The sequence below is a fragment of the Copidosoma floridanum genome, unplaced genomic scaffold (genome assembly GCF_036245765.1).
Source record: "Copidosoma floridanum isolate Cflo_tuat_1 unplaced genomic scaffold, Cflo_Japanese_pri ptg000001l, whole genome shotgun sequence".
NCBI lineage: Eukaryota > Metazoa > Arthropoda > Insecta > Hymenoptera > Encyrtidae > Copidosoma > Copidosoma floridanum.
In genome coordinates, this window is record NW_028321878.1 from 7,733,056 (window position 1) to 7,760,273 (window position 27,218).

The window sequence follows — 27,218 nt, forward strand, 5'->3', positions numbered from 1 at the left end:
TCAGTTTCGGGCGAGCATGTCGCGTGCACGTGTCAGCGTTGCCCAGGTCGAGTCGATCCGGCAGCGCGACCGGGCCTCCTGTGTCCAACGCGTCGACGACAACAACGACGAGGACGACGATGAACTCGAGTCAACGGTGGCGGCCAACCAGTGTCGTCCGCAGCCGCAAGGGCACCAGTATCGCAGGGGAGGCTCGTTGTCGCTCGTGCTGGTCTTGCTGGTATGCGCGTGCGGTTGGACCAGCGCCGAAGTGTTCACCAACAGCTTCCTGGTGAAGCTGAGGCAACCAGCGGCCAGACACGTGGCCGACGAGGTCGCGTCCAGGAATGGCTTCGTCAACGTGGGACCGGTTAGTCACGCGTCGTTTTTCTAGCGGTGATGGATGGATGAGGGGATTAAGTGCGATGTACGGCTGTTGAGATGTCGGGAGCGGGAAATCCCTCTGGGGGGCGGGTGGTGTACGTGTTTACGCAACGCCGCGCTCAGCTCGAGGTGCGCGTGGGGGCGAACGCTGACTCGTACTACTTCACGGCTGCCTCTGTTGTTTGCTGATGCGAAAGTGCGACGAAACGGAGCTCGATGTTTGTTTGCTCGTGCCATATGTTCTGCTCCGTGGTGGAACCGTTGTTGTTGTTACGTTCGGATTTGCGGATGATTGGGTACTTGGTTTGTTTTACTTAGCTGGTATATATAATGGTTTTGTTGAGTCCACTTGGTTGAGGGGAAAACCTTTTTGTTGAATTAGTATGGGTCGGTGGGGAGGATGGATCGCGAAAAGTAAATGTTTTTACATGCAGAATGTGTGGGGTTTAAAAGTTATTGAGGTTTTTGGAGCTTGGGGAAGAAGAAAAGTGCCATCCAAATAGTTTTTTTTTACTTATTTTCTGGTTTAAATTAATTTTTCAGGAGATTATCGAAAAATCTAAAACGTAACTCATGTTTTTTGGAATTATATAATTACGTTCGACTGAAGTTTCGATTAAACAGATTGCCCATTCATACTGATTTTTTGTTAAATATTTACTTTTTATACGTCTCAAAAAATAAAAAATAAAAAACCAAAATCCTTGAAAATGTATGAATATTAGCTAGGAATTTGTTACTCTACTTTCATAAGTATGCTATGAGCTCTGAGTACTTGAAACGTTAAACACAGGATACAATAAATAGGTTAAGCGTAAGCATATTCTCATGTACCGTGTTGTATTGATTTTTCAAGCTCAATAATTTATTTATTTTAGTTTGAGAAAATCAAAATTTCTTTACGAATTTTTACATCCAATATTTATCTTTGCATTGTTTGCTTTCCAAAATTATACAATTTATTCACGCATTGAAAATTGTTATGAATAATAAATAATTACTATCTAATAATGAAAGACCATAGAAGAAAACATTCCTAGTATGAAATACTTAAAGGTTAACAATGAGGTTCAAGTAGTGGGATGAATTTATTTAGAAGGTAATGCTTAAACAATATTTTTTAAGTAATATAAAGCTCGAGTATTTATAGCTTGACTTAACATCGTTATACCACGCTCATAAAAATGTGTGACGTATGTGACGCGCAGAAGAGCAAATATGAATTACTCATGCAGTTGTAGTCCTACAGTTGTCCGAGCAACTTGGTTGATTTTTTATATTAATTGTATAGCAATAAAAATAAACAAAGAAAATTATTAATCAACGTGGTATTACTTTCGAGGGTTGAAATATTTTCACAAAGTACATTATGATTGTGGTAAAAAATTTTCCAACAAAGCTCGAAGTATTTAACTAACATTTTTTTTACCTGGCAAAAACTATCTCTGTGCTTTCATTATCTCTTTTTCAATGGAACTGTCAAATGCGGTATTAAAACTCTTGGTATGATAATTTTTGATATAAACACACTTGATATTCGTGTGATTGGTAGGTGAGCATACTAAAATGCTAATAAGATATAAATATTATTAGATATTACAAAGTAACAATATTCATTTGCCAGTTTCTTCATTTTATTCGAAAAATAATAAAAATGTCCATTGATAGAGGCAACTTTTTATCTGGTTATGGTGCCTCAGAAGTTTAAGTCCAATAATCTCCTGTTGCGGATGGTATCTTTTTAATGTCCTTAACTAAGTATGCTCTTCTGCTGATAAGAGAAACAACGATTTATATGTTGGTAATTAATAAAACGGTATTTTATTGAATCGTCGATCCTTTGCTAAAGAGTCAGTTGCATCTCTTCAGAAACACATTTATTACCAATATTCTCTAAATAAATCCTATCGTACTCTTCCGTACCCACATTTTAGCAATTTTAAAACAGTAAAAATTTGCTACTCTCATATCATTAAAAAAAAAATCTTTGTAAAAAAGTTCTTGCAATCTAAAATTCAAACTCAAAGGTGAGCGTGTCCTCAACTCGCTCGAGACAGTCCGTATACTGAGTGCTATTTCAAAAGAGACAGAGCGACATCGGAATCGATCCGCACACAATGTCCCATCTTCTCAATAGGACAAATCCGGTTTGACGGTATAATTTCCGCCAGACACAAAGGCTTGTTGCGATCGAAGCATCGATTAACCCGCGTTCAAAGTTCGCGGACTTATGCGGGCCAAGTGAAAGTGCGTTTGATTAGATTCCTCGCCGTGATGAGGAGGGCGCGCAATGAGCTATAGCAACAGCGGCAATCTCTACCATTAAAGCACAGGAGATTGTATTTTCTAGCCAATTTCCGGAAACGTGTGGCATTTCATCTATAAAAATATTCCAAGAGTATACCGTAATACTAGTTAGTAGACTTTATTTGCGAAATAAATGAACCATGTTGTAATAAGTTTTTTTTTCCCATTTTTTTATAAATCACAAAGTTCACAAAACATCAAATCCGAATGTAATCTTGCCTGGAAACCATTAGTGATTGAGAAAGGTACCATCGGGAAAACGATAACAATCAAAGCTCAAGATTAACGGCGCAGTAAAATGTGTGTGTGTACAACCATACGAGTGACATAAATGAGACTCGAGTCGTCTTATATTGGAGCTACAAAGAATCGCGACAATTGCGATCGACCGTCGGAGCGGATCAGCTCAAATGGCATACCGCATACTACGGGAGCCTTGGTTGGGCTTCCTCTTATTATTTTTTCTTCAACCTCCATCGCGAACTCTCCTGATAGACCTTTGTTTAATTTTTTTTTTTAGTGCAACTGAGAATCGGTAGGTACCCGTAATTTTTACTTGTTCATGTACAGCGCTTTTACGCCAATATTGTTTTAAACAACGATGCAAGTATTCCTTGTACGAATTCTCTTGTCGTAAAAACCGTAATTCAAAGCTTTTTACGTAACTGTTGAACTTAGTTTTTCTATTCGAATCCTTTGGTACGAACACTCGAAATTCTGCGAAAAATATTGCCTTTGAATTTCTTCAAGTAAAAAAACTTGCTGAATAATTATTATTGTATAATAACTCTCGAATGATTGAAAATTTTTGAAACTAAAAAAATCTAGAAAAATTTTTTTACACAAGTTTTAAAATGAGTTTTTAGGGTGTTTCATTAATTTTTCTCGACAAACACCATTACATGGTTCCGTTAACCGTTGGACAGCCGTTAAAAATTTTCAAACGCCCACCACAAAGCGAGCATTTTACTTTTGTTTACCACGGTAAAATTCTACAAGTCAGGGCGATAAAATCTACGTCCAGATAAAAATTAACATCACTAACGCCCACTTCTTGGTTCACTTACCATTATACGTTATCGAATACTACGTCATGCTGGCTAATCGATTGTCTGACCTGCTGTGCTAGACAGGCACCGTCGAGAGATCCTGTGATTGAAATGCTAATTACTTTTTTTTAACAAGTACCTAAAATAGATGAAAATACAAATTTACTACTTCATTGGTTATTATGTAAATCCGTTTGATTATTTTTAAAAATAAACTCCACAGCTCAAGCTAAGAAAAAAAAATCACGTTATTCTTATTATTTTGTTCATGGAAAGTATTTTTGTACTGTCATTTACATGGTTTCTACACCAATGACGAACTTAATATTTATGGAATTTGGACTCGGCTTCTAAATAAAATTCTACGTATGACTGAAAATTATAGCAAAAGTTTGTTCAACACTTAGTTTTGGAGCTTTCTCGTAATTTGCATTTGTGTACACGTATGAAAATATAAAACCGTTCAAAATAAATAATACTTTGAAAGTCAAAACAATATGAGTGTGGATGTAATCGTATCACATTGTCTTAGTTCTCCAACTCATCTTTTTTTTTATTTATTTTTTTTCCATAGACAAATGGGAGAAAAAAGTAATTCGTTTTATTCGAAAAAAAAGACAATAAATCGTTCGAACAAGGAGTAGAAAAAAGAGGCATCCTATCAACTTGCAGATAAAAACGAACGCATTGAGATACGCGCTGTTTATCCCTCTCTGTGTTGTTGCATCTTACGTAAAGATGCAATATCCTCGCTTTATTTGATTATGCAACCCTCAACAACAAAACACTCGCTTTCGAGTAGCTTCGGCGTAGGTCTACGTAATACGTGTACTGGAAATTGCCGACTCTAACCAAACGGTAGAAATCTCGCGACTGAGAAAATTATCCACCAGTCGCATAACCGGGATCAGATTACCGGGGTATTGATAAATAACGCCTTTCTCCTGCATAGCCATTCATTAACAAGAAGCACATTTCAAGGTCCAACCGGCAGCCGCGCCCTTCTTTTACCCTGTTGTGGCTTACCTTATTTCTATGTACAGTCGAGACCTTGTTTCATCCTGCGATAAATCAGAGTGGTAGGAAGACCGATCAGAGGGATTTGAGGTTAAATCGTTTGATTTAAGTAACACGTGTCTGCTGCCCCCTCGCGGTTTCTTTCTTTTGTTCTCGTGACTCGATCTTGGCTTTTAACGTTATCATGTGTCGCATAATGAAATGAAAACACTATCTCAAGCTCAAATCTTAGCTCAGTAAATACGAATTTGATTTTAGGGTAAAATTCTTGTGGTTCGAAAGATGTATGAGGTTTTTTCGTGCTTTATTTTATCCTTGTCATTTCTATGAAAATCTATACTCCGTAGCCTTCATACATATTTATTTAACAGCTTGGGTTTCAAACAAATCTCTGTTTCATTTCTCGAGATCTTTTCTGACTGAACAGGCCGGATATTTATTTTTTTTTTTTTCACAGTGGAATATAAATTTTGCCCATCCCAGTATATTCTTGGATGATAAAGATAAAAACTTTATCTTTAAATTTTTTTATTGTTACAGTAGTTTTAAAAATTCTCTTCTTGTTTAAGTAATATTTACTATCAAGTTTTTGGTTTCTCAAAAAACACTATTTAAATTTTTGTTTCTATATAAATATACCTGGTACAAGAAATACCCCAACATTTTTTAAAGTAATACTATTGTAATCATGAATTGTATGTAACTGTACCTTGAAAATCAAATTAATAACTGCAAAAAAAAAAGCATCTATAGATCAATTAAGTCAAAGTTTTTAAAAAAATTTTTAAAAATTCAGTTATGCTGCAGGCGTGGATCGATACTTCCATCAAATTCTACAGAAAAATACAAAGTAAAAAATACTTCATGGTTAAAAGTTTTCTATTTCTTTCTAAAATCTTTTAGTGTTACTACAAACAGAGCTTAAACTTTTATTTTTTGCAACTACAATACATCATCCAAGTATTTTTTTCATAAAATATGGACATTTTGTATTGTACAACTTAATTGAAACAAAACACTAAAAAAATATTTAAACGAGGTTTTTATTTTCTTGAGGTACTTCTCTTTTTTTTTGCTTCATGAGAAAATTTTATACAATTTGTTACACTCAACATAAGACCCATTATTATCTTAAGACAACAAAAAGGTAGGAGGTATGAGTAAACACCTACAAGAGTGTACTGATACCCACCATGAAATGTGAAAGAAATTTTTAAAAGTGGATTTTAGTGATAAGGTATTACATTTTTTATAGAATAATTAAGAGCTTGGGAACATTAGTCATTTTACATGAATTACTAAATATTTTAATTTTTTAAGAATAATTCTTGATTACATGGGTTGGCTGTGGTAAAAGCAGGGATAAAAATAAACTGAAAAAAAATCCAATCAGCTTCTCAATCTCAATGATTTCAACACAACATCAACCAGCTTAAAAAGCTTCTACTTTTAATACATATTAAAATAGGATGGTAATTGAATTTCATACAAAATTGCGTACGTCACGAGCAACCTTTGTTTTTATGAAAAATACAATAGAAAATCAAGAACATGCCCGTAACCGGTCTCCCTCGAACTTAACACTTTTAGTTCTAAGAAGAAAATACCATCATGTCTTTGCTATCATAGTAGGATATCGCTTTTAAATTCAGCATTTTAGGTTTCCTTAAGGCTGCTATCACAAAGTTAGTGCCATCGATTGCTTTCTTCTTCCCGAGTTTCTCAAAAAAAAAAAAAAAAAAAAAAAAAAAAAAAAAAAAAAAAATATAAAACCAAAGTTTACACACTGAAACAACAATTGAAAAGTAACAGAAGCGCATAGTGGTGTGAAAACAAAGAAAAAAAAATGGGTGAAAATCGATGAAAACCGATGAGACACAACGTGCCGGTATCCGTTCGATGTTTAGTTCTTGTTTTTCTTTCCTGAACTCTTCGTAATTAAGCTGCACTATTCGCGATATCTACTTCGCTAAGCACGGGATTTGTATTTGCCCCGAGCAATGGACTTCAAAGGTAAAGAGGATATGTCGGAGAAAAATAAGATTTGCAGACGTGCATGACTACGAGTGGGTATTAGGCAAAGGAACTTATTGGCTTATGCAGGGAGAGTTCTGCGCGAAACCCATTTAAATGAAAAGAAAAAAAAAATTATTTTAACTTCAGCATATCATATTGTTTAGTTTATAATGCACTTTTACAACAACAAATTAATGTAATGTTCATGCAATGATTAATGACATAACTACTCCTTCAAGTACAATTTATAGATCTCAACTTCTATGGGCTTACGTTTAAAAGCAAAATATAGACATTCATCAGTTTATTTTGAAATTTATCTTTCTCAACTCACAGTCTTTCTCTGCCTAATAATATTTCCAACAATGAAATTATACTTATCTACTTTGCGGATTTTCTATACTAGTTCTTTGCGCAATATAATCAGCCCATGCTCAGCTGTTGTCATCTTGAGCGATTTTCTCCCAGTGAGCTGTGAATAGCGAGGTGAATATATTGTATACATCATTTTACAAGCTTCAGTGAATATTTCTGCCAAGCATGTTAAAATTAATTTGAGCTGATTTTAATATATAATAATGTATTTATTAAAATGCAGTGATTTAGGCTCAATATGTATGGCATAACGTCCTATATGTTGTTAAAGAAATAATAAAAATATTCTCATTCAACGAAATTGGGAATTATTAAACGTTTCGTACATAATGTCCTAAAAAATTTTATTGGAATATTTCTCAAAATTAAATTCAGCTTGTAATATAAGAAGAAATGAGTAGTATTAAAAAATTGTGGAGTAGGCTCGCTGGACTTGGGATAGGATGTAAATACATGAGACAAGTAAATAATTATTGCCACGGTTAGTTTATTTAATCTATTCTCTATGAGGGAAGCTAACCTGATCCTTACTCTTTCTCGTCAGACGCTAATTTCTGTCAACTTTTGACTGCTCTACCCTCTATTTTTTTACTCCTTCGTGGAACGAAAATAGAAGGAGAGCACGAATACATAGCTATGCTCTCGTACGTAAAAAAATAAAAAAATAAAATAAAATTAGGACAGTAGTTTATACACTGTCCAATACAAGTCATCTTGACTCAGGTAAGTTCATTTAAATAGAGAAGCTGTCAACAACAAATGCCAAAAATAATAATAACAATAAGTTTTAGTACCGGAATAGTGTCTTTTGTCCATTTTTAAATTAAAATAACGAGAAAAAAATATTACATTTAGCTGTAAATAATATTCTAGCATAACACCAATGTATTGACAGTATGGTAAAATGGTAGTTTTCCTACGAGTTTGAAAAGTCTTTGTTTGCAAACCGAGAGGTTTGTGGCCCGAGCTGAAGGTGAGGTCCGTAACGAGGTTCGTAAAGTCTCCTTTTCGAACGAGTTCCGGAAAACTGCTTTTTCGCCCGAGAAAGTACCAGCCTCCCAAAACCACCCGAGAGCGGAAAATAAAATTTGTTTTTCGGTTTCTTGTTCAAAAAAACGCAGTTTTTACGTAAAAAAATAAGGGAAATGGAAGTAAATGCGTAAAATTTATTTTTAAATTAAATAGAAATATACTAGTTGTTCCAAAAAACCAGGAAATAAAGTTGAATAGTGACATACATTTTCTGTTTATTAGAAAAGTTTACTTCATATTTCAGAATTACAGCCCATGTGTGCTACATTTATTTGTTATTGCCTTCTGTTTTAAAATTTTACGCGTGTAAAAATAACTTTCATGTAATTTTCAGAAAAATAGAAACCACGAGTAAAAACTTGGAAGAGACGTATAAGCATTCTAGCACCAAGATAATCTTATACAATAAATCTTACTTAAATTGAGGATAGCCCGTAGACGCGTTGGGAATATAATGTGATTCTCGTTGATGTCATTTTTCACCTTGTCTCCATCGTAAAATTTCTCGCAATTTTTCACATTCCTCTTTTTTTCTTTTTGCTCATGCTGCTACAATGCGATGACAAAAAAGAGCCAAAAATATTTTTTTGTGAAAACAGCAATACTACATTTGAGACTGCGATCTACTAAAATTCATCTATCCCCCATATCTTTTCGATAAAAAGAATGATTTTTACTCTTTATTTGATCCCTTTATTTTTCATATGAAAAGTTTGCAGAATTTTATGACTGTTGATGCTTTTAACTAATTGTTTAAGTCAATATAAATGTAATGTATGCAAAATGTACAAAAATACGATAACATGAATACGAATTCAAAGCCTGAATTGTTTCTTAGTCTGGATCATTTTTTTTTACAAAGAAAAAGTGTTTAGAGAGGACAAGAAAGAATAATAAATCTCTACACTAATGAACCTGGAACTGATGTAACAAAGAATTTTGAACTTGGAATTCCTGTTTAGCTACCAAAAAAAAATCTTGTACTTGTTGTATTGTTCTAAAACTCTTATCTAAGTTATTGTTATTCTTTTTTTTCATTACTGTGCTGTTTATTAACAAAAATTTTACTACAAGTCTTTTTTTAAATTTATTTTTGCATTAATTTAAATTGAAAAGGTTAATTTTAAAATTTTGTGATTTACAGAATAACATAATTTATTTTGTAATCTTCTTGAATTGAAATAAAAAATTGTAGAAAGAAAAATCTGTTGACATCAAAATATAGATAGTATGAAGTGTACACACACACGGGGGGCATACATACGTCGCTGTCACGTGTTCATCGACCCGCATTTTCATGTTTCTCGTACGCACGTGAATGTTATGTGCGTGACCGTTTGCGACAGCGGGTTGTAACGAGCTTCGGTAAATAAAACATTAAAAAAATGTTTGTATTTACTACCTAGTTTGGTGCTTTTTGACGCTGATTAAATCAACTTGGATGATCCATCAGCTTATTCCACAACGTCCTAAACAAAAAACTTTTCGATCGTTCTATAGCTTTTGTAATAGTGACAGTTTACTTAAGCAACGATTCCAATAGATAAAAATAGATCTCTTACAAATAATCAGTAATAAAGACTACAATTACGTAATTTAATATGTGCTTACAAATTGGGAATCGGAACATACTCGTCATCTCATTCTTTTAACATATGATGTGATCAGTGGTTGTCTTTTACCTTTATCAATGAGTGTCTATTTATGCGCTTCTCATTTTGAGTACTTTTATCATTTATTTGTTCTTAAACTTTAAAAAAAAAAATTTTTTATTTTTCTCGAATACCATCTCATATACAATAGTAATTAATTATTTGTTGTAGTAATTAATAATTGTAGTAAATTACAATATTATGTGCATAAGTTGCCTTTCTATGCATCCCTTTATACCTCATTGTTGTTTAATTTGTCAATTTAATATTATTCCGGATAAATCTGTATTAACGTTTATGTGGATGCATCTTTACTGCGTATCTGTGCATTCTATACATTTCCGTATGCATCACCTTTATCTCTGCCATTGTCAAAATACTTGTTTATTTTCTCTAACCACAGTTTTTTGAGTTTCTGTTTTTTTTTTTTTTTTTTTTTATCATGACGATTGTATTCTTGTATATGTAAGAATGTTCAAGTACTTTTATTTTAGTGTATTAAAAAAAATTTATTTTTCCTTTTTTTCTTTCTTCCGATTTTTCATGAAAAAATACTTTCTTGAAGCTACTTTAGTGTCTCTTAATAATTTTTTATATTTTCACTTAGAACTTTTCACTTTTACATCATGTCGTGTACATCGCAATGACTGTGAATAAACGTATATATTTGATTATCCTCTCCATAGCTGGATATATTTTTATGTGTATTTCTAAGTTTCTGTTCCTAGTGATTATCTTTTCCATCGCAAACTACATTTCTATTTTATGTAATACATTTTATTACATTTAGCTGTTTTATGCATGCATAAAGGAGCTAATGAAAAACATGATCAATCAATCAATACATCCTTATTATATACAACCTTCCATCAGTCTCTGTCATTATATATCTTTATCTAGTGCGTGTCAATGTCTAAATTCAATTTTACTTAATCATGGCCTAGTAAAGTTCTATCCAAATATAGATGATAAATTAGTTGTGATTATTTCGGTTAGCGTATTTTTAGAAACTATTAATATAAATTTTTGTCAAAATTAAATTTCGTATTCTTAAAGACACTTAATTTTTTTAAACTTGTAGAAATGTTGGTCTTCAAACTAAAAATTTCTAAAATAAAATAAGACGAGGTAGTTCTTTGAAAACTTGTTGAAAGTAAAAATTGAAAAATTTAATTAAAGTTGAGTGATTGATATGCGTTTACCAAGTACATATCATTTTTTCATATTATAAGACACGTTTTCTTGTAGTTCAGCCTACTTTCAAACAAGTTTTTAAACCTTGAGCCAGTACAGAAAACTCATCTTTTACTATCTTGGATCTTAAATAAGGAGAAAAAGTATTTACAAACCCTGTCTCCTCTCAAGCATGTCTGGATTTATAAAATAGAAATTACGGAAGATTATCTATGAAAAAAAATATTTGAAATATAATAATTTTTAAGGCACTAAATAGTTTACAGAATACTTTGATTTGTGAATGATGTGACTCAAAAAAATCCTCTTGTGTACGATGATAAAAGAGTACAATAATGAGCTTTAGGCGATATGGATTTTCTTGTAGTTTATGTCTCTATATAATATTCAGCCCAACCTCTCACAATTGTAGGCTTCTAAATAACGCATAAATCAATTTTTTTTTTCAAGGACCACTACACATAATGGCTATCGATCCGTAGTTATTTTTAAAAATATCCATTGGGTGTAATGGACATGTGTCGGTAATCTAATACATTAGGTCCTTTTGAAAGTACAGTGAAGTCGCCGAAATATCAGCAAATTCGATTTTCGTACACTACGTGGATAGGTGCCAAAGAGGTCTCCTGCTGTGATACTACTACACGTGTGCAAAATTTATTAGAATTATTTATTTCTTCTCCGACGGAAAAAGAGAAAACAAGAGATTGCGAAGAAAATAGTCAAGATTGCTTTTACGCTTATATTTATTATCTTTACTTTGTATAAGATGTTGAATTTCATTCTGCACACAATAATCTGATTTTTTCTAACAGTACAACGGATGCCGTATTGTATCGCATACATTATTATTTACAATTTTTTATTTAAACATTGATTTTTTTTCATTTGATAAAAAGAAAGATTGTTAGAAAAAATATGACCTGCCAGTAGAGAGGACATAGTAGAATTAAATTTTAATTTTTGTTTTGAACGTCAAGAGAGATATTACAGGAATATATCATTCTTCTCGATCTTACACTCCTAGATGTGTAAATTTGATTTTACATAAAAACTTGATCATAGAATAGTATAACTCCAAAGCCCAATAAAAGCTATTGTAATGAATTCTATTTCAGTAAAAAAGACCGAATCCATAGCTAAATGTTAAAACAAGACTAAAAAAAATGAGACCTCATCTTACTTTATAATATTTAAAAAAAAATGTTTTTTTTCCAACGAAATTAATATCTCCTTTCTTCTACGTTTTCAAAATTTCCAGCTTTTCTTGGAGTACAAGTTAAAAAAAAAAAATAACAATAATAACTGACAACAATTAGAAAAACTACACATGTTTATTATAATTAGACTTAATTTTCATCTCAAATCGGTAGTTGATCTCTTATCTTTATTGCTTTGTTTATTCGATCCGATATCGGACAAAAATACATGTAATCTAATATAACACGAGTTCAAATCACATGTAAGAAAAAGAAACATTTAGAACAAATCAATAACAACCTTTCTATTTTATGAAGACATTGAGTAAGTAGTTTGTTTGTTTAAACAAAATGCTTGCCATAAAGAGCTTTTCCAGCTTATTCTACTGACTTTTCATCCTAACACTAACACTATGTGACTCAAGAATATAAAAATGTGATTTCTCGTCACAGCAGAACGTAATTCAATCGTAAAGCACTTAATAAATCGCATTAAGGCCTCGAAATTGCAATCAACGGTGTCTCATCTTGAAGCGGGCGGTAAAGCTCTACGTTGCAGTTGCTCAGGAGCAAGATGTGATCAAGGGTGAATCATCGTTACTTGCTGTTTCTCTCTCTCTCTTTCTCTTTCTACCTCCCTTGCTCTATCACACTAGGGTGAAATGGTGCCACTTAACATTTTCAAGTGTGCTATTAAGTTACTTCAAAATTCACAGTAACTTTTGTCATGGTTAATAAAATTTTTAACAATTGTTATTTTTTTTTACCTTCTAGTTCAATTCAAAATAGAACTTATGAATTTTTTAAAGGTGTCTTTCTGATGAAATCATCACATGTATTTCAGAACATTTTGTGAGAACTCTTTCAGCTTTGAAAGACTTCTTCAAGAAGGTTGAATCTTGGGCTGTTGGTGGAAGCACTTGATGTCGTGAAGTGATTACATCGATCGGGTCCGAAATGCTGTGACCACACGTTCTTTTGAGATATGTACGTCCAAATCATTGAATAGATCTATCATACATATATGCGTACAGAAGTACGGCGCAAATAAAATTTTTTTTTACATTTCTTTGTTTTCTGACTTATTTTAGTGGCATTTATGAACAAGATTTTATTTTAATGAAAAATTACGATGAAAATTTAAAAACAATAATCAATAGGTCTTAAAAGAAATTTTTAAGTTGGTGGTGTCAGTAGGTAGGGCACATTAAAAAAAAAAAAAAAAAAAATTAAAATAAAATAAATAAAACGATCGTTAAATGAAGTTATAAAAAGTACGTTTTGACTCAAGACCCGCTTACAAATTAGCAAAAAATCATGAGAATGATTAAGAAAATGTTTCTCATGTAATTTTTTATAAGCAGAGAATTTTTAAACATAACTATTAAAAGAAAAAAGTTATATTATTTGAAACAACAGTTACATTTATATGCATTTATTTTTAGGTTCTGGACAGCGGAATGGAGTATCATTTTGTGCATAGAGCTTTGCCACATGCGAGAAGTAAAAGATCGGTGCCTCACATGAGAAGACTAAAAGTGGATCCCTTAGTAAGTACATTAAACCCTTAGTATTACAATATACTTTTTTTAGTAAGTACATCAGTTAGGTTTTTAAAATTGATGATGCCTTATGTTAGCTAGAATATCACTAGAATTCGATATGTTTACTAAATTGTTGTGTGATTTCTCAATGTAAAACGGATTATGTACATACAAGTTTTACAGTAAAGATATGATGAAATCATGAAAATTCTTTTTAAGCAAAATATCGATTTTTAACCCGATGTATTATTTTATCTAGCATGGTGATACATAATTTTGTACGTTCACAATTTTTGTCCCTTAAAAAATTTTTATTTTATAAATCATTACGTACACACCAATGAATTGGTTCAAAAACGCTGTAAATATATCTTACAAGTAATAAAAGCTGCATTGCAAAAAAAAAAAAAAACTAATCTCAATCTAGAGACATTCTGGTGATACACTTCTTTGTTTTTTTATCACGAGCAACAATAGACACAATGAACATCTCTTTTCTGTAGAACAAAACGGTCTTCTCGATATAAATGCAAATGATTTTTGTACCTCCACGAATTCTACTTCGTCTGAGAAAGGTGGTGGAAAAAAGATAGGGAGAACGAGGAACGTGAGCTAACAAATACACTTTACTATGGTCACACCAATAAAGGTAGCCGTCCCCAACAGTCAAATCGATATAAGAGTTTGTCGTTGTGCGAATGAGTACACATATCCATATATAACACCAACGTGATGTGGATAACTATAAAAATGTGCGTGTGCGTGTGTGTATGAGTCCACCGGAGGGGTGAAGAACTGAGGGCAAGCGATGACGCGTGAACATCGACGATATCGATATCACACACTAAAGCTGCTGCGTACACGTGTGCAGGTTGACGTGTACGTATTCGTGTGTGTCGCTGATCTCATTGAGCAAGTATTATGTTCTCTAACGTTGAGAAGTAGAAAATAAATGTTTTATTATACTATCTTGTGACGTAATATTTGGAATTATTTATTTATATATTTAAAATAAAGGATTTACTCAATTTTACTTTTAAAGAGTTTCGAGTTGAAAAAATATTATGAATGTTAGAAGATTTTTAATAGAATTATTGTTACAGAAAATAACTTAAAAATTAGCAGAATCAAACTTGTACAAAAGAGGAGGTATTGTTATCTTCAAATTATTATTTTTGTAAACATGGACATATCTTCGGATACTCTTGAACGAAACAAAAATTTGTGTTATATCAGTAGCTTCCATTCTAAATAAGATATTCGATAATTACTATAATTTTACTGCTATTGTATTACAAAATTCAATTATTATACGTAATATAGTAAGCGTAAAGACTGAAATGTACTAGTTTGAAGTAGATTGAATCACAATATCTTCCGCAGGTGCTTTTTTTTACAAAATACTTACAATTATATACGTATCACAAGATCACGTGTTTTTTAAATGTTGAGAATACTTTCCATTTTTAATATCAATACTGTAGATATCTCGATTGTCCAAATACAAAAAAAAAAAAAAAAAAAAAAAAAAAAAAAAAAAAACACATTTAATTCTGTTATTTCGTCCACAACTCCATGAACATTCTTTTTATTCTGCAGGTACACATGGCGGTACAGCAGACAGGTTTCAAGCGAGTAAAGCGTGGTTACAAGCCTTTAAGCGTAGAAAAGCTCGTGCCGCTGTTCAATGAGCTCAAGAACTCGGCGTCGAATCCAGCGAGCCACGACCCCACGGACCCATACTTTCAATACCAATGGTACCTGAAGAACACCGGACAGAACGGCGGGAAGCCTAAGCTTGACTTAAATGTCGAGGCAGCTTGGGCCCAAGGCGTCACTGGTAAAAACGTCACGACTGCCATCATGGACGACGGTGAGTGGTACTTTACTATATATTTTTACAAAAAAGATAGAGCCATATAAAACAAATTCAGATCTTCACGAGAAAAATATGTCAAGTGATGGGAGTTTTTCAGCAGAGTTGATCAGCTTTTAAAAATCGTGAATTAATTTTTTGGAAACAAATCTTTTGTAGATATTATTTAACGTCAATTATTAGTTTTTAATTTTTAAAATTATTACGAGGGCCTTGTGCTTTCATTCCATGCACAGTGCAAAGATTTATGTTGGGGATAACGTTTATAGGATAACAAAATGGAGAATTATAAAAAATTCTTCCTCAATATTTTTATGCTAGAAATATATGCCAAATATAGTATAGGTAATGTAATTAAATAAAAGTTCCCATAACTATTATCGTGATGTTTTTTGTCACATATTGTTTCACGTAAGGTTAATTTGAATTTTTTATGGATTTAGAATAACTTGTAAGAGAAAACAATATTATAGGGAGTAATTCAAAAATAATGGATTCATGAAATAAGTTCAAAAACATCAAATAGTTGTTCTAAACTCAATTTGTTTTTAGCCACTTAAAACTTTTATGTATTGTTTTTATTTGCCAGGAGTTGACTACATGCATCCGGACTTAAAATTTAATTATGTAAGTATTTCCACATTATTATTTTGTCCAGTACTTTTATCACATCAAACACATAAAACTTAACGGATTTGGCACATGAGAATCTATCTGTCATGGTTGCTAAATCGGTAAAATAAATCTTTCATGCTTATAACTTGAAAAAAAATGTGGGGAAAAAGTCAAAGATAAAATAACATTTAATAAATTTACCGTGGGAGCTTATATAAACTTTAATAATTTTATCTTAAGTAATAGTGCAAAAAGCAACTTAAGTATTCACGCAACGTTAAATAATAATGTGAGCGTAGTGGGCGTGATCGAGGCTATTGTACAAGAACGGTATTATCTTACGTGGTGGTGAGGGCGAAGCGAGCCTTGTATTTTTTTTACTACCTTTCCTTGTCGCCCAGAATTAGCATATTGTACGTTGAAATTCAAATGAGCTGCGGATCTTCCAACTCCAGCCGTGACCTTTGCTTTATCCGCTCTCTTTTAATAATGTAATCAACTTCCACACACGTGTACTTTAGACTCACCCTATTGTTAAGCTGGTCTTAGATGTTGCGCTTGCACATATGTTTCTCAGAAATGAAAACAGTACTGCCCACGCGAATTCGGTACGAAATAAGAATACGTTTTTCAATCTCAATTAGGATAAAATTTATTTGTTTATGAATTATACAAAATTGTTTTTCATTTTTTGGGTTTCAGAATGCAAAAGCTTCTTACGACTTCAGCAGTAATGATCCATATCCCTATCCGAGGTACACGGATGACTGGTTTAACAGGTAATTTTTATAAAATTGACTTTGGAGCTTCTACTGCTTTTTGTCCTAAAAGTGTGTAATCTTAATTAACAACGATTTACTTAAGAAACTTACATATCAGTACTAAACATGCCCAGTGGATTCAATTTACAATTAATTGATTAAAAGATGCGATGACATGTGGCAATTATTTATTTTGACCATCCAATGAACACACGTAACCGAAAAAATACGACAATATTTAAGAGCTACTTAAAGAGGACAAAAATAAATTCACGTTTTATTTTCCTTGATGAGTGATTCATATTACAATAATAAGTAAGGTAAAGCCATAGAAGAGCATATTTTACGAAGCAGATGACATCTCGAGAAAACAAACAGAAGTAAAAGGTTTGCTCTGTTTTTGAGTCGAATATAAGACATATGAGTTGCGTTGCTTCTTCACGTAAAAAATAAAAAGAGGCCGAAAGAGAAAGCTTTATACACGCCAAAATCCTTGCTTATCTGTTTTTACCCGATGACAGATGTTGGACTTAGCTTGGGGCTATTACGTCTTGCTGAGTTTATCGGATGTCTATCATACACGAGCGACGAGTGAGGAAAAGTAGTGAGAGGGGAGAGAGAAATATTGATCGACCACGAGAGATAGCAAAAGGGAGTGAGAGAGAGAGAGATATAATAAGATAGAGATCTAGTAAAAATGTTCCCTTATAAATCAACCCGTAAATAAGTTGCTACTTTCACAAGTATAAAAAATTGTCGTACCATTTGTTAAAAAAGTACAAGTTGTTAAAAAAAGATGGATAAACTAATATTTTTGAAAAAAAATAAGTCAAATATTTAAAAGTTTTTGCTACATTATTTTTTATTAATCATTTCTCAAAGTTAGATTGTCTTATACAGAAAAAATAGTTTTTCTGAATTTGAAAAATTTTTGTTTAATTAGATTAACATTATCATCAAAATCAAAGATTTTTTTTGCTAAATGTGAAAACGAAAATCATTTTTGTATGATGCAATCACATTCATATTTTAAAACTTAATTAGAAATGGTCTAGAAGGGAGGTAATATGTGTTCAAGATTAATATCTTTTTGCACCTTCATTCTACTAAAAACTAAATGCTACACCTTCGTCGATGCGGTTTAGTTGAAATCTCCGTGAGCTATTTGTCTATTTCCCTTGTAGAGTCGCTGTTCATGGACACTAATACTAATTTATTTTAAATATCTGTGAATTGTTTGTGAAACCTAGGCAAGGAAATATTTAAGTCTTGACACCACAAGGTAATTTTTTTAATTTTTTTTTTAATTCTTGTGATTTTGTTGTGAATTCCATGAATTATTTACCGAGATTAAGAAATAAACCGGTATAGAAGAGACTACCACGTTTAGTATTGGTAACATGTAGTCTTAATCTAAGAAAACCCATGAATAATTTATAAAGATTTTAAATAAACCACTATCGATAAGTTGTGTTGTATCTTTAGGAAATATGCAAACTGTAACTGCATGTGAATGCGAAAAAAAATGTAGCATTGTGAATGGAGGGTGATAACATGAATTCCCGTAGTAAAAAATAATTCTTTAAGGTTCACAATGAAACGAAAAATCATAATTTTCTTATAATTTGTTACTAGCCTTCTAACTATTTAAAAAATTTTATATTTTCCCATAAGTTGATTGGTCAAAATTTGATGTTTCAGAAATGCAAAGTGTCGATGTTTTAAGTTGACGAATTAATTGTTAGTATCATGTTCATAATGAAAAGATTATACCTTTGTAACGAGTTATTACGTATATATGTATATTTTGAGTGCAATATCATGACCAAAACAAATTTCAATTTTTTTAGTCATGGAACAAGGTGCGCAGGTGAAGTGTCAGCAGCTCGTGACAATGCAGTTTGCGGCGTAGGCGTTGCTTACGATTCCAAGGTGGCCGGAATTCGGATGCTGGATCAGCCCTACATGACTGACCTGATTGAAGCAAACAGCATGGGCCACGAACCAGATCTGATTGATATCTATAGTGCCTCCTGGGGACCTACCGATGACGGAAAGACCGTTGATGGTCCAAGAAATGCGACAATGCGAGCAATCGTACGAGGAGTTAATGAGGTGATTTGTGAATCGCTTAGTAACTTGAAAATATTCGAATGAATGTTTTATTAAAATAGCATCTGACCTCAAGAAGTTAAAAAATTATTGGGTGATGTTTTGTGGCACCAATTAATGGAGAAATAAAAATGACATTTTATTTTTCCTCTGAGTCATATGTTAATAATTACTTTATTGTGGATCTAAAAAATAAACTGTCATTTTATCGATTATTAACTATAATTAATCATGGAATGACTTACAGTATATTTGATGTATCTTTGAATTGTTCTTATTAGGTATTTTTATGGGCAGAATAAAATTATTTTAACAGCAGGCATTTATTTATAATTAAAATTTTTCAATTGACTTTTTTGAAGACCAAAAACTGCAAGAAACAATTTTTATAAAAGGATATTGAAAAAAAATTATTTCTTTCTAGCATCTATTCTTAGCATTTTTATACTTATACTTTTACGTCCGTTCAATAAAAATCTGCCGTTAAATATACGGCTTCGTTCCCTTACTCGAATAAAAATCATCATGAGGCTGCTAACAATAAGTATATTTTATCGTTACATTATTTCGACAGGGTCGCAAGGGCTTAGGAAACATTTACGTGTGGGCGTCAGGTGATGGTGGAGAGGACGATGATTGTAATTGCGATGGCTACGCTGCTAGCATGTGGACGGTCAGCATTAATAGTGCGATTAACGATGGCCAAAACGCCCATTATGATGAGAGCTGCTCAAGTACTTTAGCATCAACTTTTAGTAATGGTGCTAAGGATCCTAATACCGGAGTGGTGAGGCATAAGTTGTAATAGCTACTTAGTGTGAGATATATATATATATATATATATATATATATATATATTTTTTCCAAAAACAATTTTCTTTTTATTATTGCTATGCTCATTTACACATAGCAAAAAATAGCAGATTCTAAGTACCAGTACGATTCAATACTGAAAAAAAACCTTGTGCATGGATCTTTGTTCCCAGTTTAACAGATTGATCATTTTGTAGCTTTTTTATTATTTAAGAACCAAACGGTACGTGTTTTTTTTTTTTTTTTTTGTTCATTCTCACATGCTATGGGCGAGAAAATCAGAATGTCCTAACTTTGACATTTTTTAAGCTCATCTAGGCATTCAAGCATGAAGAAGATAAGGGTTCCAACATGGTATGTTCAAGATAAATGCACTGGAAAATTACTTCAGGCTTTTGAGGCCAGGGCTATTTTATCGTAGTTATTTAGGTTCAGAAAAAAATAATCATAGTAAAATAAAATGAAAGATTTACGAATAATTGAATGCTTCTTTCATATTTAAAGTATGAGTTAGGTAAAAATTTTGAAGTGCTTATCAATATTATTCCATGACAAGTTAAAAATAGAAAAAAATTTCTGAAAGCGTTTTTAGCGTTTAACCATTTAGATATAATGAACATCACAAAAGTTTAAGTATAAAATGAAAAAAATTAAACTAGAAAAATTATTTCTTTCAAACAGTGTCATGGTAGAATCAGTGTAACTTAAAATCAAGGACAGTAGTGTTGTGCTGTTATGAACAAAAAACCATCGAGTGATTAACGCGTTCAGTTTCATTTGTTATACAACTGATTTAAGTCCATATTACTTACTACACTTTATGTGTAGTTATAGAATAATACTTTAAATGAGTTTTAGTACTTAACAAATTACAAATTTGCAGATTCATCGCATAATTCAATCTTTATTAATTTTAAAAAATCGCATTAAAATAAACTAGAAAAAATTAATCTGCTTTGAAAAAAAAAATTAAGTAATAGAGTAGCAATGTAATAATGGACAATGTTTTGGTCTCCGCTCATTTTATAATCAAATAAGATTTAATAGCAAATAAAGTATGAAATAAAGCCGATCCCAACTTTCAGTTGTTAAAGGATAATAATTGTTTTTAAAATACATAAGTACTTGTCACTATAAAAAAATAATGACAAACACAATAATCAACTAAGCTCTTATTTAAATGATGCTATAGTAAAACTAATATCATTATAATTTTTTCGCATTGTAGGCTACTACTGACTTGTATGGTGAGTGTACAACTACACATAGTGGAACGTCAGCTGCAGCACCAGAAGCTGCTGGTGTGTTCGCTCTCGCCTTGGAAGCTAAGTAGGTGTCTTAATTTTTTTTCATTCATGTGTTTTTATTTTTTTTTCTCCAAAAATAGTTTTTTAAAGTCAGATATTTAATAATACTTAATAACCAAAAATCTTCGTGAAAATAGACAAACTAGTTGTTGATCAATGCATAATTAAAATAAATGTTACTTTCAGTCCACAATTGTCCTGGCGAGACATTCAGCACTTGACTGTATTAACATCAAAGAGAAATTCATTGTTTGATGCCAAGGGAAGATTTCACTGGACAATGAACGGTGTAGGCTTAGAGTTCAATCATCTCTTTGGCTTCGGCGTCCTGGATGCTGGTGCCATGGTTGCACTCGCCAAGAAATGGAAGACAGTGCCACCTCGTTACCATTGTGAGGCAGGAACTATTCAAACAGTGCAGTGAGTTTAGATGATTATTCTATTAACATTAATTTACGATCAGTATTGATGATACAATTGAGGAATTTTTATAGATGTAGTATACAAATTTTTAGACTTATTTTTTACTATTTTCAAAAAATTTCCATCGATAACATCATCACACACTACGTATTAGGGTTGTAACATTGATTTATTGTAAAAAAGGTCTCAATTTTATAATAACAAAAAATATATTAAATCCGTAAGTTAAGGTTTTATTATTTAACCTGCAAGTATGTGTCATGAAAATACAAACTGTTGAGACATGCATTGATAAAGAAAAATTAAAAATGATTAACATTTAAAATCATTTTTTTTGCCTTGGGAATCATCCACAAAATACATTGGAGATTTTCTCAACTTTAGGACTTTACTCCTCTAAACTAAAGAAAGAAATTATGAGATGTTCTATGAGTCTTACCCTTATAACTTCTTCGGCATTTCGTTACCTAGGAAATGTTCAAAAAAAGTATTTTTACTTTTTTGTTTGTGACATTATACATTTTTCATAAAAAATGCAAAACTATAAATTTGAAGATATCCTTTGTAAAGAAATCATAAAATTTTACTTTATAGATATAACTAAGTTATATTTTTATCTAAGAGCTTAAAAAATTTTTTTTTCTAATTTTATGAAGTCCGATAAAAAATGTTTTTTTTTCTTAAATTGCAATAATTCTCTCTTTATGCTTCATACTGAATAGGTTCATGACATTGCATGGTTTTGTTATAAAAATAAATTAAAATAATATAGCCCTGAACTCTTCTTTTTGCAGCACGTCATATTACTCAAAGATTGTGTTATTTACAGAGAGATACCAAGCCACCGATCAATCCTACTAAAGATCAAAACAGACGCTTGTGCTGGAACGGATTATGCCGTAAACTACTTAGAACATGTTCAAGCAGTCATTTCTGTAAATGCTACACGAAGAGGTGACTTAGAACTCTTTTTAACATCACCAATGGGAACAAGGTACGTATCTGTTTATTTAATATTATTAAAAATGTCATACTCATTAATAGTACAGGTTACTAAACTTTTTAAAATGTGTTTGAAATAGTTAAAGTAGAGAATACAAATTAAAAACAGTGTCTGTATTTTTATTTAATTAACTGATGTCTTCTTTTACAGATCTATGATACTGAGTAGAAGAGTAAATGACGATGACCACAGAGATGGTTTTACAAAATGGCCATTTATGACTACTCATACGTGGGGTGAATACCCTCAAGGAACTTGGCTGCTTGAAGTAAATTATTTTCCGTTCATAGTTACAAATTGATTTTAATATTTTTTATCGTGCGTTTAGTCGAAAACTTTTTTTGATTCTCAACAAAACAAATGTTAATTCCTACCATTAAAATACTTTCCCGTCTCACATCATTTGAATAGAAATAGTTTTTTGTATGATGCTTGATTATTATGAATAAATTTTTCATTTTAATCCTAGAAAATATGTTCCAAAATAAATGGTAAAAATAATTTGGAATACAATTAAGAATTTCATCATTTTTAGAATTAATTTTTTAATTTTTCAAATTAGTGCATATATCTGTAATATTTCTTCTTATCCAAAAAATTTGTGTCTAACTGGTGGATTATTTATTGAAAACACAAAAAACTAAGAACCTGAAACGTTTACGGTTATAAATAATGGGTACTGACTTGAATATCATACAAAATATTCTAAATTTTGGTACTAATGATTATAAATAAATGTTAAACTGTATATTATTAATGTTAAATAACTATAAGGTATCAGCTGTAAGACTTAAGTAAAATTATATGATTAGTTGTTTATAGAGTATTAGTCATATTTAATATTAAATTTTATTTGATTCACTTTTACTAATTCAACCAGTAAATGGTGGAAAATTTCTGATTATTTTCAAATCTTAATACGATGTTTTCATGTATTTGAAGAATATTTCACTAAAGATTTTCTGTAGAAAATTGTTTTCTAATTTTTCATGTACCTGATTACCGAAAATTTTTTCTAGGTGAGCTTCAATTCTCAGAAACCACAACACGGCTGGATCCGTGAATTCACTTTGATGCTGCATGGTACTAAGGAGCCTCCTTATACGGGCCTTCCAGCGGCAGACCCACATTCAAAGTTGGCGATAGTTAAGAAAGCACATGAAGAACGCAGTACAACGATGTAACTTTGGAATACCTTGTGTCTTCTATAAGGCAAATAACAGACTGATGGAAAATTGAAAGAATTTACATATTTACAGTCATCAAATAACTGACCACATCTTTTGAATTCAGAAAACTTATCATTATTTTTTTTTTTTTTTCCGTGACAAGTAGTATATTTTTATTGAAGAAATTATTTTAAAAATAACATATCTTGATAAATATGTGTAGAAATAAAATGTGAAATAATCATTAGCTCAACCAGTACTTATGATTTTATAATACTTTATCTTAAAATATTTGTTTATATAATTTTAATGAAAAATCATATGCAGATTTTACCAATTGTCCTTAAATATTTTGTATTGAATTACGGCTTGTTTATGTTTAAAAATTCTACAAAAGTGACTTCAATAATGATTCAAGTAGAAAAAATAACGAAAAAAATTACAGGCAGCGTAAACTCAGTGCATCCCGGGAATATTAACTAAAATAGGGAAAGTGTAGGACCAAAATGATAATATGATTTATAATTATTTTAATAAATTTTTATGTATTTACGTACCATATATTGAACTGGCAAAATTAATTTTATTACTCTATTATTGATCCATCAAAATAGAGTCTTTTGTTTTCTTTAGTGCTTGTGTGATTGAAGTTTTGACTTGAGCTCGACTTGTGCTTTTGCAAATCAAGAATATATTTACAAAACAAATAAAATTCTTTCGTACGATGTTACTAATTAAATATATATAAAACAAATAGTTGGATATATACATATAGTTTATACACAAAAAAATTTCATAACATAAAACCTACAGCGTTTGTGGAACAAAAATAAATTAATTCATTTAAAATATGCTGGTACTCTCCTGGATTTCACTAATCTTGATGATATGATAATTTAAAATAAAGTTGGCAAAACTTTCGCAAAATTTAGAAGCTATGCACATTAAGGATACCAACATTCACAGTTTATAAAAAAACTCAGAGAGTGCAAGATGTATTGCAGCTTTAATCTCAGAGAGCGCTCGAAATATTACAGCTTTTTTTTTAGATTGTTATGTCATCAAGTTAGGGTTATTAACTTACAAATAGCTCCAATGCTTAAAAGCACAGCATGACGAAATTTTTTTAAGTATAACTTTAGTATGCTAAAGATTTTAATACAAAAATTTATGATTTTTGAATGAAAACAGCATAAGGTATTTTGTAAAATGATGTGCTTGCGATAAAAAATATTTTTATTATTGGTTTTCCATAATCATATATAATCACCGTCCGATTCTTAGAGAGAAGTCATGTATAAGTTTTAAAAAGTATCACTAATATCAGAGTGTTATACTGTATACACGTAACGTTGAAAATATAGTAGAAGTGATCTAACATTTCATTATTTTGTGATATTAAATTATTACGAACAAAATTTATGATTCGATGGAAGACTTTATAACTCGTTGTGGAATTCAATAGCTTACATGAAACACTTCTCAGTTCTTATGTGTAATTGATTGTTACATATTGATTTTAGGAATTTTACGTTTTCATTTTTGAAAAATTTACTTTACAAATAAATTAATTATATCAAAATTCTTATGTTCTCAAAAGAAGCCTTACTAATGTAATGGCCTTAATTCTGTAGAAATACAATTAATGTTTGTTACATTATTAAGCAACGTCAGATTTCGATAACAATATTTCGAAGCTCTAAAACAAAAACAGTTTAACTGAAATAATTTATGTTGAAAATAATAGAACTTTAAAATTAAAATCAAATTGATTAATTCATGAATATTATGCTTTTGTTATTTTGGTAACAATATGCGTGAAAAATTTAACATGCAATTTATTATTACAAACAAATATTTTTTTTATCATGTATTGGTGTTGTTGCTTAAAAAAAGGATTATAAAACTGATCCAAATATTTTTTTATATTTTCCATTATTTTAACCGTACGGCACTTTGGTAATTAAGAATAAGTAGTATTCTGACTCACCAGTGTCGTGCTACTGTGAAATTTAAATTGCATTTGAGAAAATTTTTAGACAATTTTAAAAAGAAATTTAATACTAGAAATTTGACTTGATGAAAAAAAATTACTTTTAAATGGTTATTATTAACTAATTTTTTTTCAGGGATCAAAAACTGTATGAATTTTCAATAAAACGCAGTTTAAAATAATGTACCCTCAATAGAAGTGTTTCTTGTAAAGGTGATTGTAGTGCATATAAATGTACCAATATTTATATTTTGTAAGAATTTCAGTTTTTTTGATGATTATAATTCTTTGAATTCGATTTCACTATTGCACACTGATAATATACCAATTTTTATCATTCTTCAAAGAACAAATTGTTTGTGGATTCTCCATACAAATTTTATGAAAGGTTAAACATAACAAAAAATTATGTAGTATCTGAGATCGAGATAACATACATGTGTATTGTCATGATAATTTAACGTACAAAGAAAAATTTATTGAAAAAATTTCTTTAGAATTAAATTAGAACTTTTTTTTTCATGTACATTAGAACATGAACTACATGTTGTACCATATAAGTAACTGAATAAAACTATTATTTTTGATTTGTGGTATTGTTTTTCTTTATTTAAATCATGTGCTATTTTCTTATGAACTATTTTTCTCAGAGAAGGACCTGGACATATTTAATATTACGTTTTTTTACTTTATTTATAATTTTTTTTTTGTAGCTAAAAAGTAGTACTACTTTTTGACTTTTTGAGAGTGTTTCATAAAAAAAAAAAAAAAAAAAAGATCGATTGGAAAAATTAATAATATTTCCTGTAGTTTTTTACACTTTTTGACCAAAAATACTGTGCCTTTATGTACATACTATAGCTTACCAATGTAATCTTAATATTTACACAAACTATACAAATTAAAAAAAAAAAACTTTTAATTTAAACGCCATATAATAAGTGAATTTACCAATACATAATCATTTAATTTTAGGAATATTCGAAAATTACTTAGACTTATGTTTCATCTTAACTTCAATTCACTACAGTTTTTTGTCTCACAATTTATTTAAAAGACAAGAAAATTAAATAATCTATATTTTAGATAATTTTTTTGTCCACTCATTTCACGCCATTTTTTGATGCAGTTTAATGCAATTGATTTGCCAACAACCCTCCAAACTATATGTCTTAAATAGTTAGTACAACAGGATTATACTTGAAAATCAAATTTTAAGATACAGATATTCAATTTTGTCAGTTTTATACACGTTTAGTTATAAGAAAAATACTATGAACAATGTAATAAATGTTTGAAGCAGTGATTTTCATGCATTTTTACCGAAGAACAACTTAGTCTTAAAGAAAAAATTTTATTTATCTTCAAAAATTTGTTTTTTACTTGGTCAAATTAATA

General features: G+C 30.9%; 1 protein-coding gene across 1 annotated transcript; it reads left to right on the top strand.

The window, feature by feature from the left end:
* On the top strand, window positions 1-26,407 carry amon (prohormone processing protease amontillado). Its single transcript, XM_014353559.3, has 12 exons — window positions 1-349; window positions 13,650-13,754; window positions 15,348-15,621; window positions 16,214-16,251; window positions 16,942-17,018; window positions 18,851-19,115; window positions 19,687-19,899; window positions 21,154-21,254; window positions 21,419-21,652; window positions 22,485-22,649; window positions 22,809-22,926; window positions 23,678-26,407. The coding sequence occupies exons 1-12, from the start codon at window positions 17-19 to the stop codon at window positions 23,840-23,842; spliced, it is 2,088 nt and encodes a 695-aa protein (XP_014209045.2). The 5' UTR covers window positions 1-16; the 3' UTR covers window positions 23,843-26,407.
* Window positions 26,408-27,218: the final 811 nt, after the last annotated feature.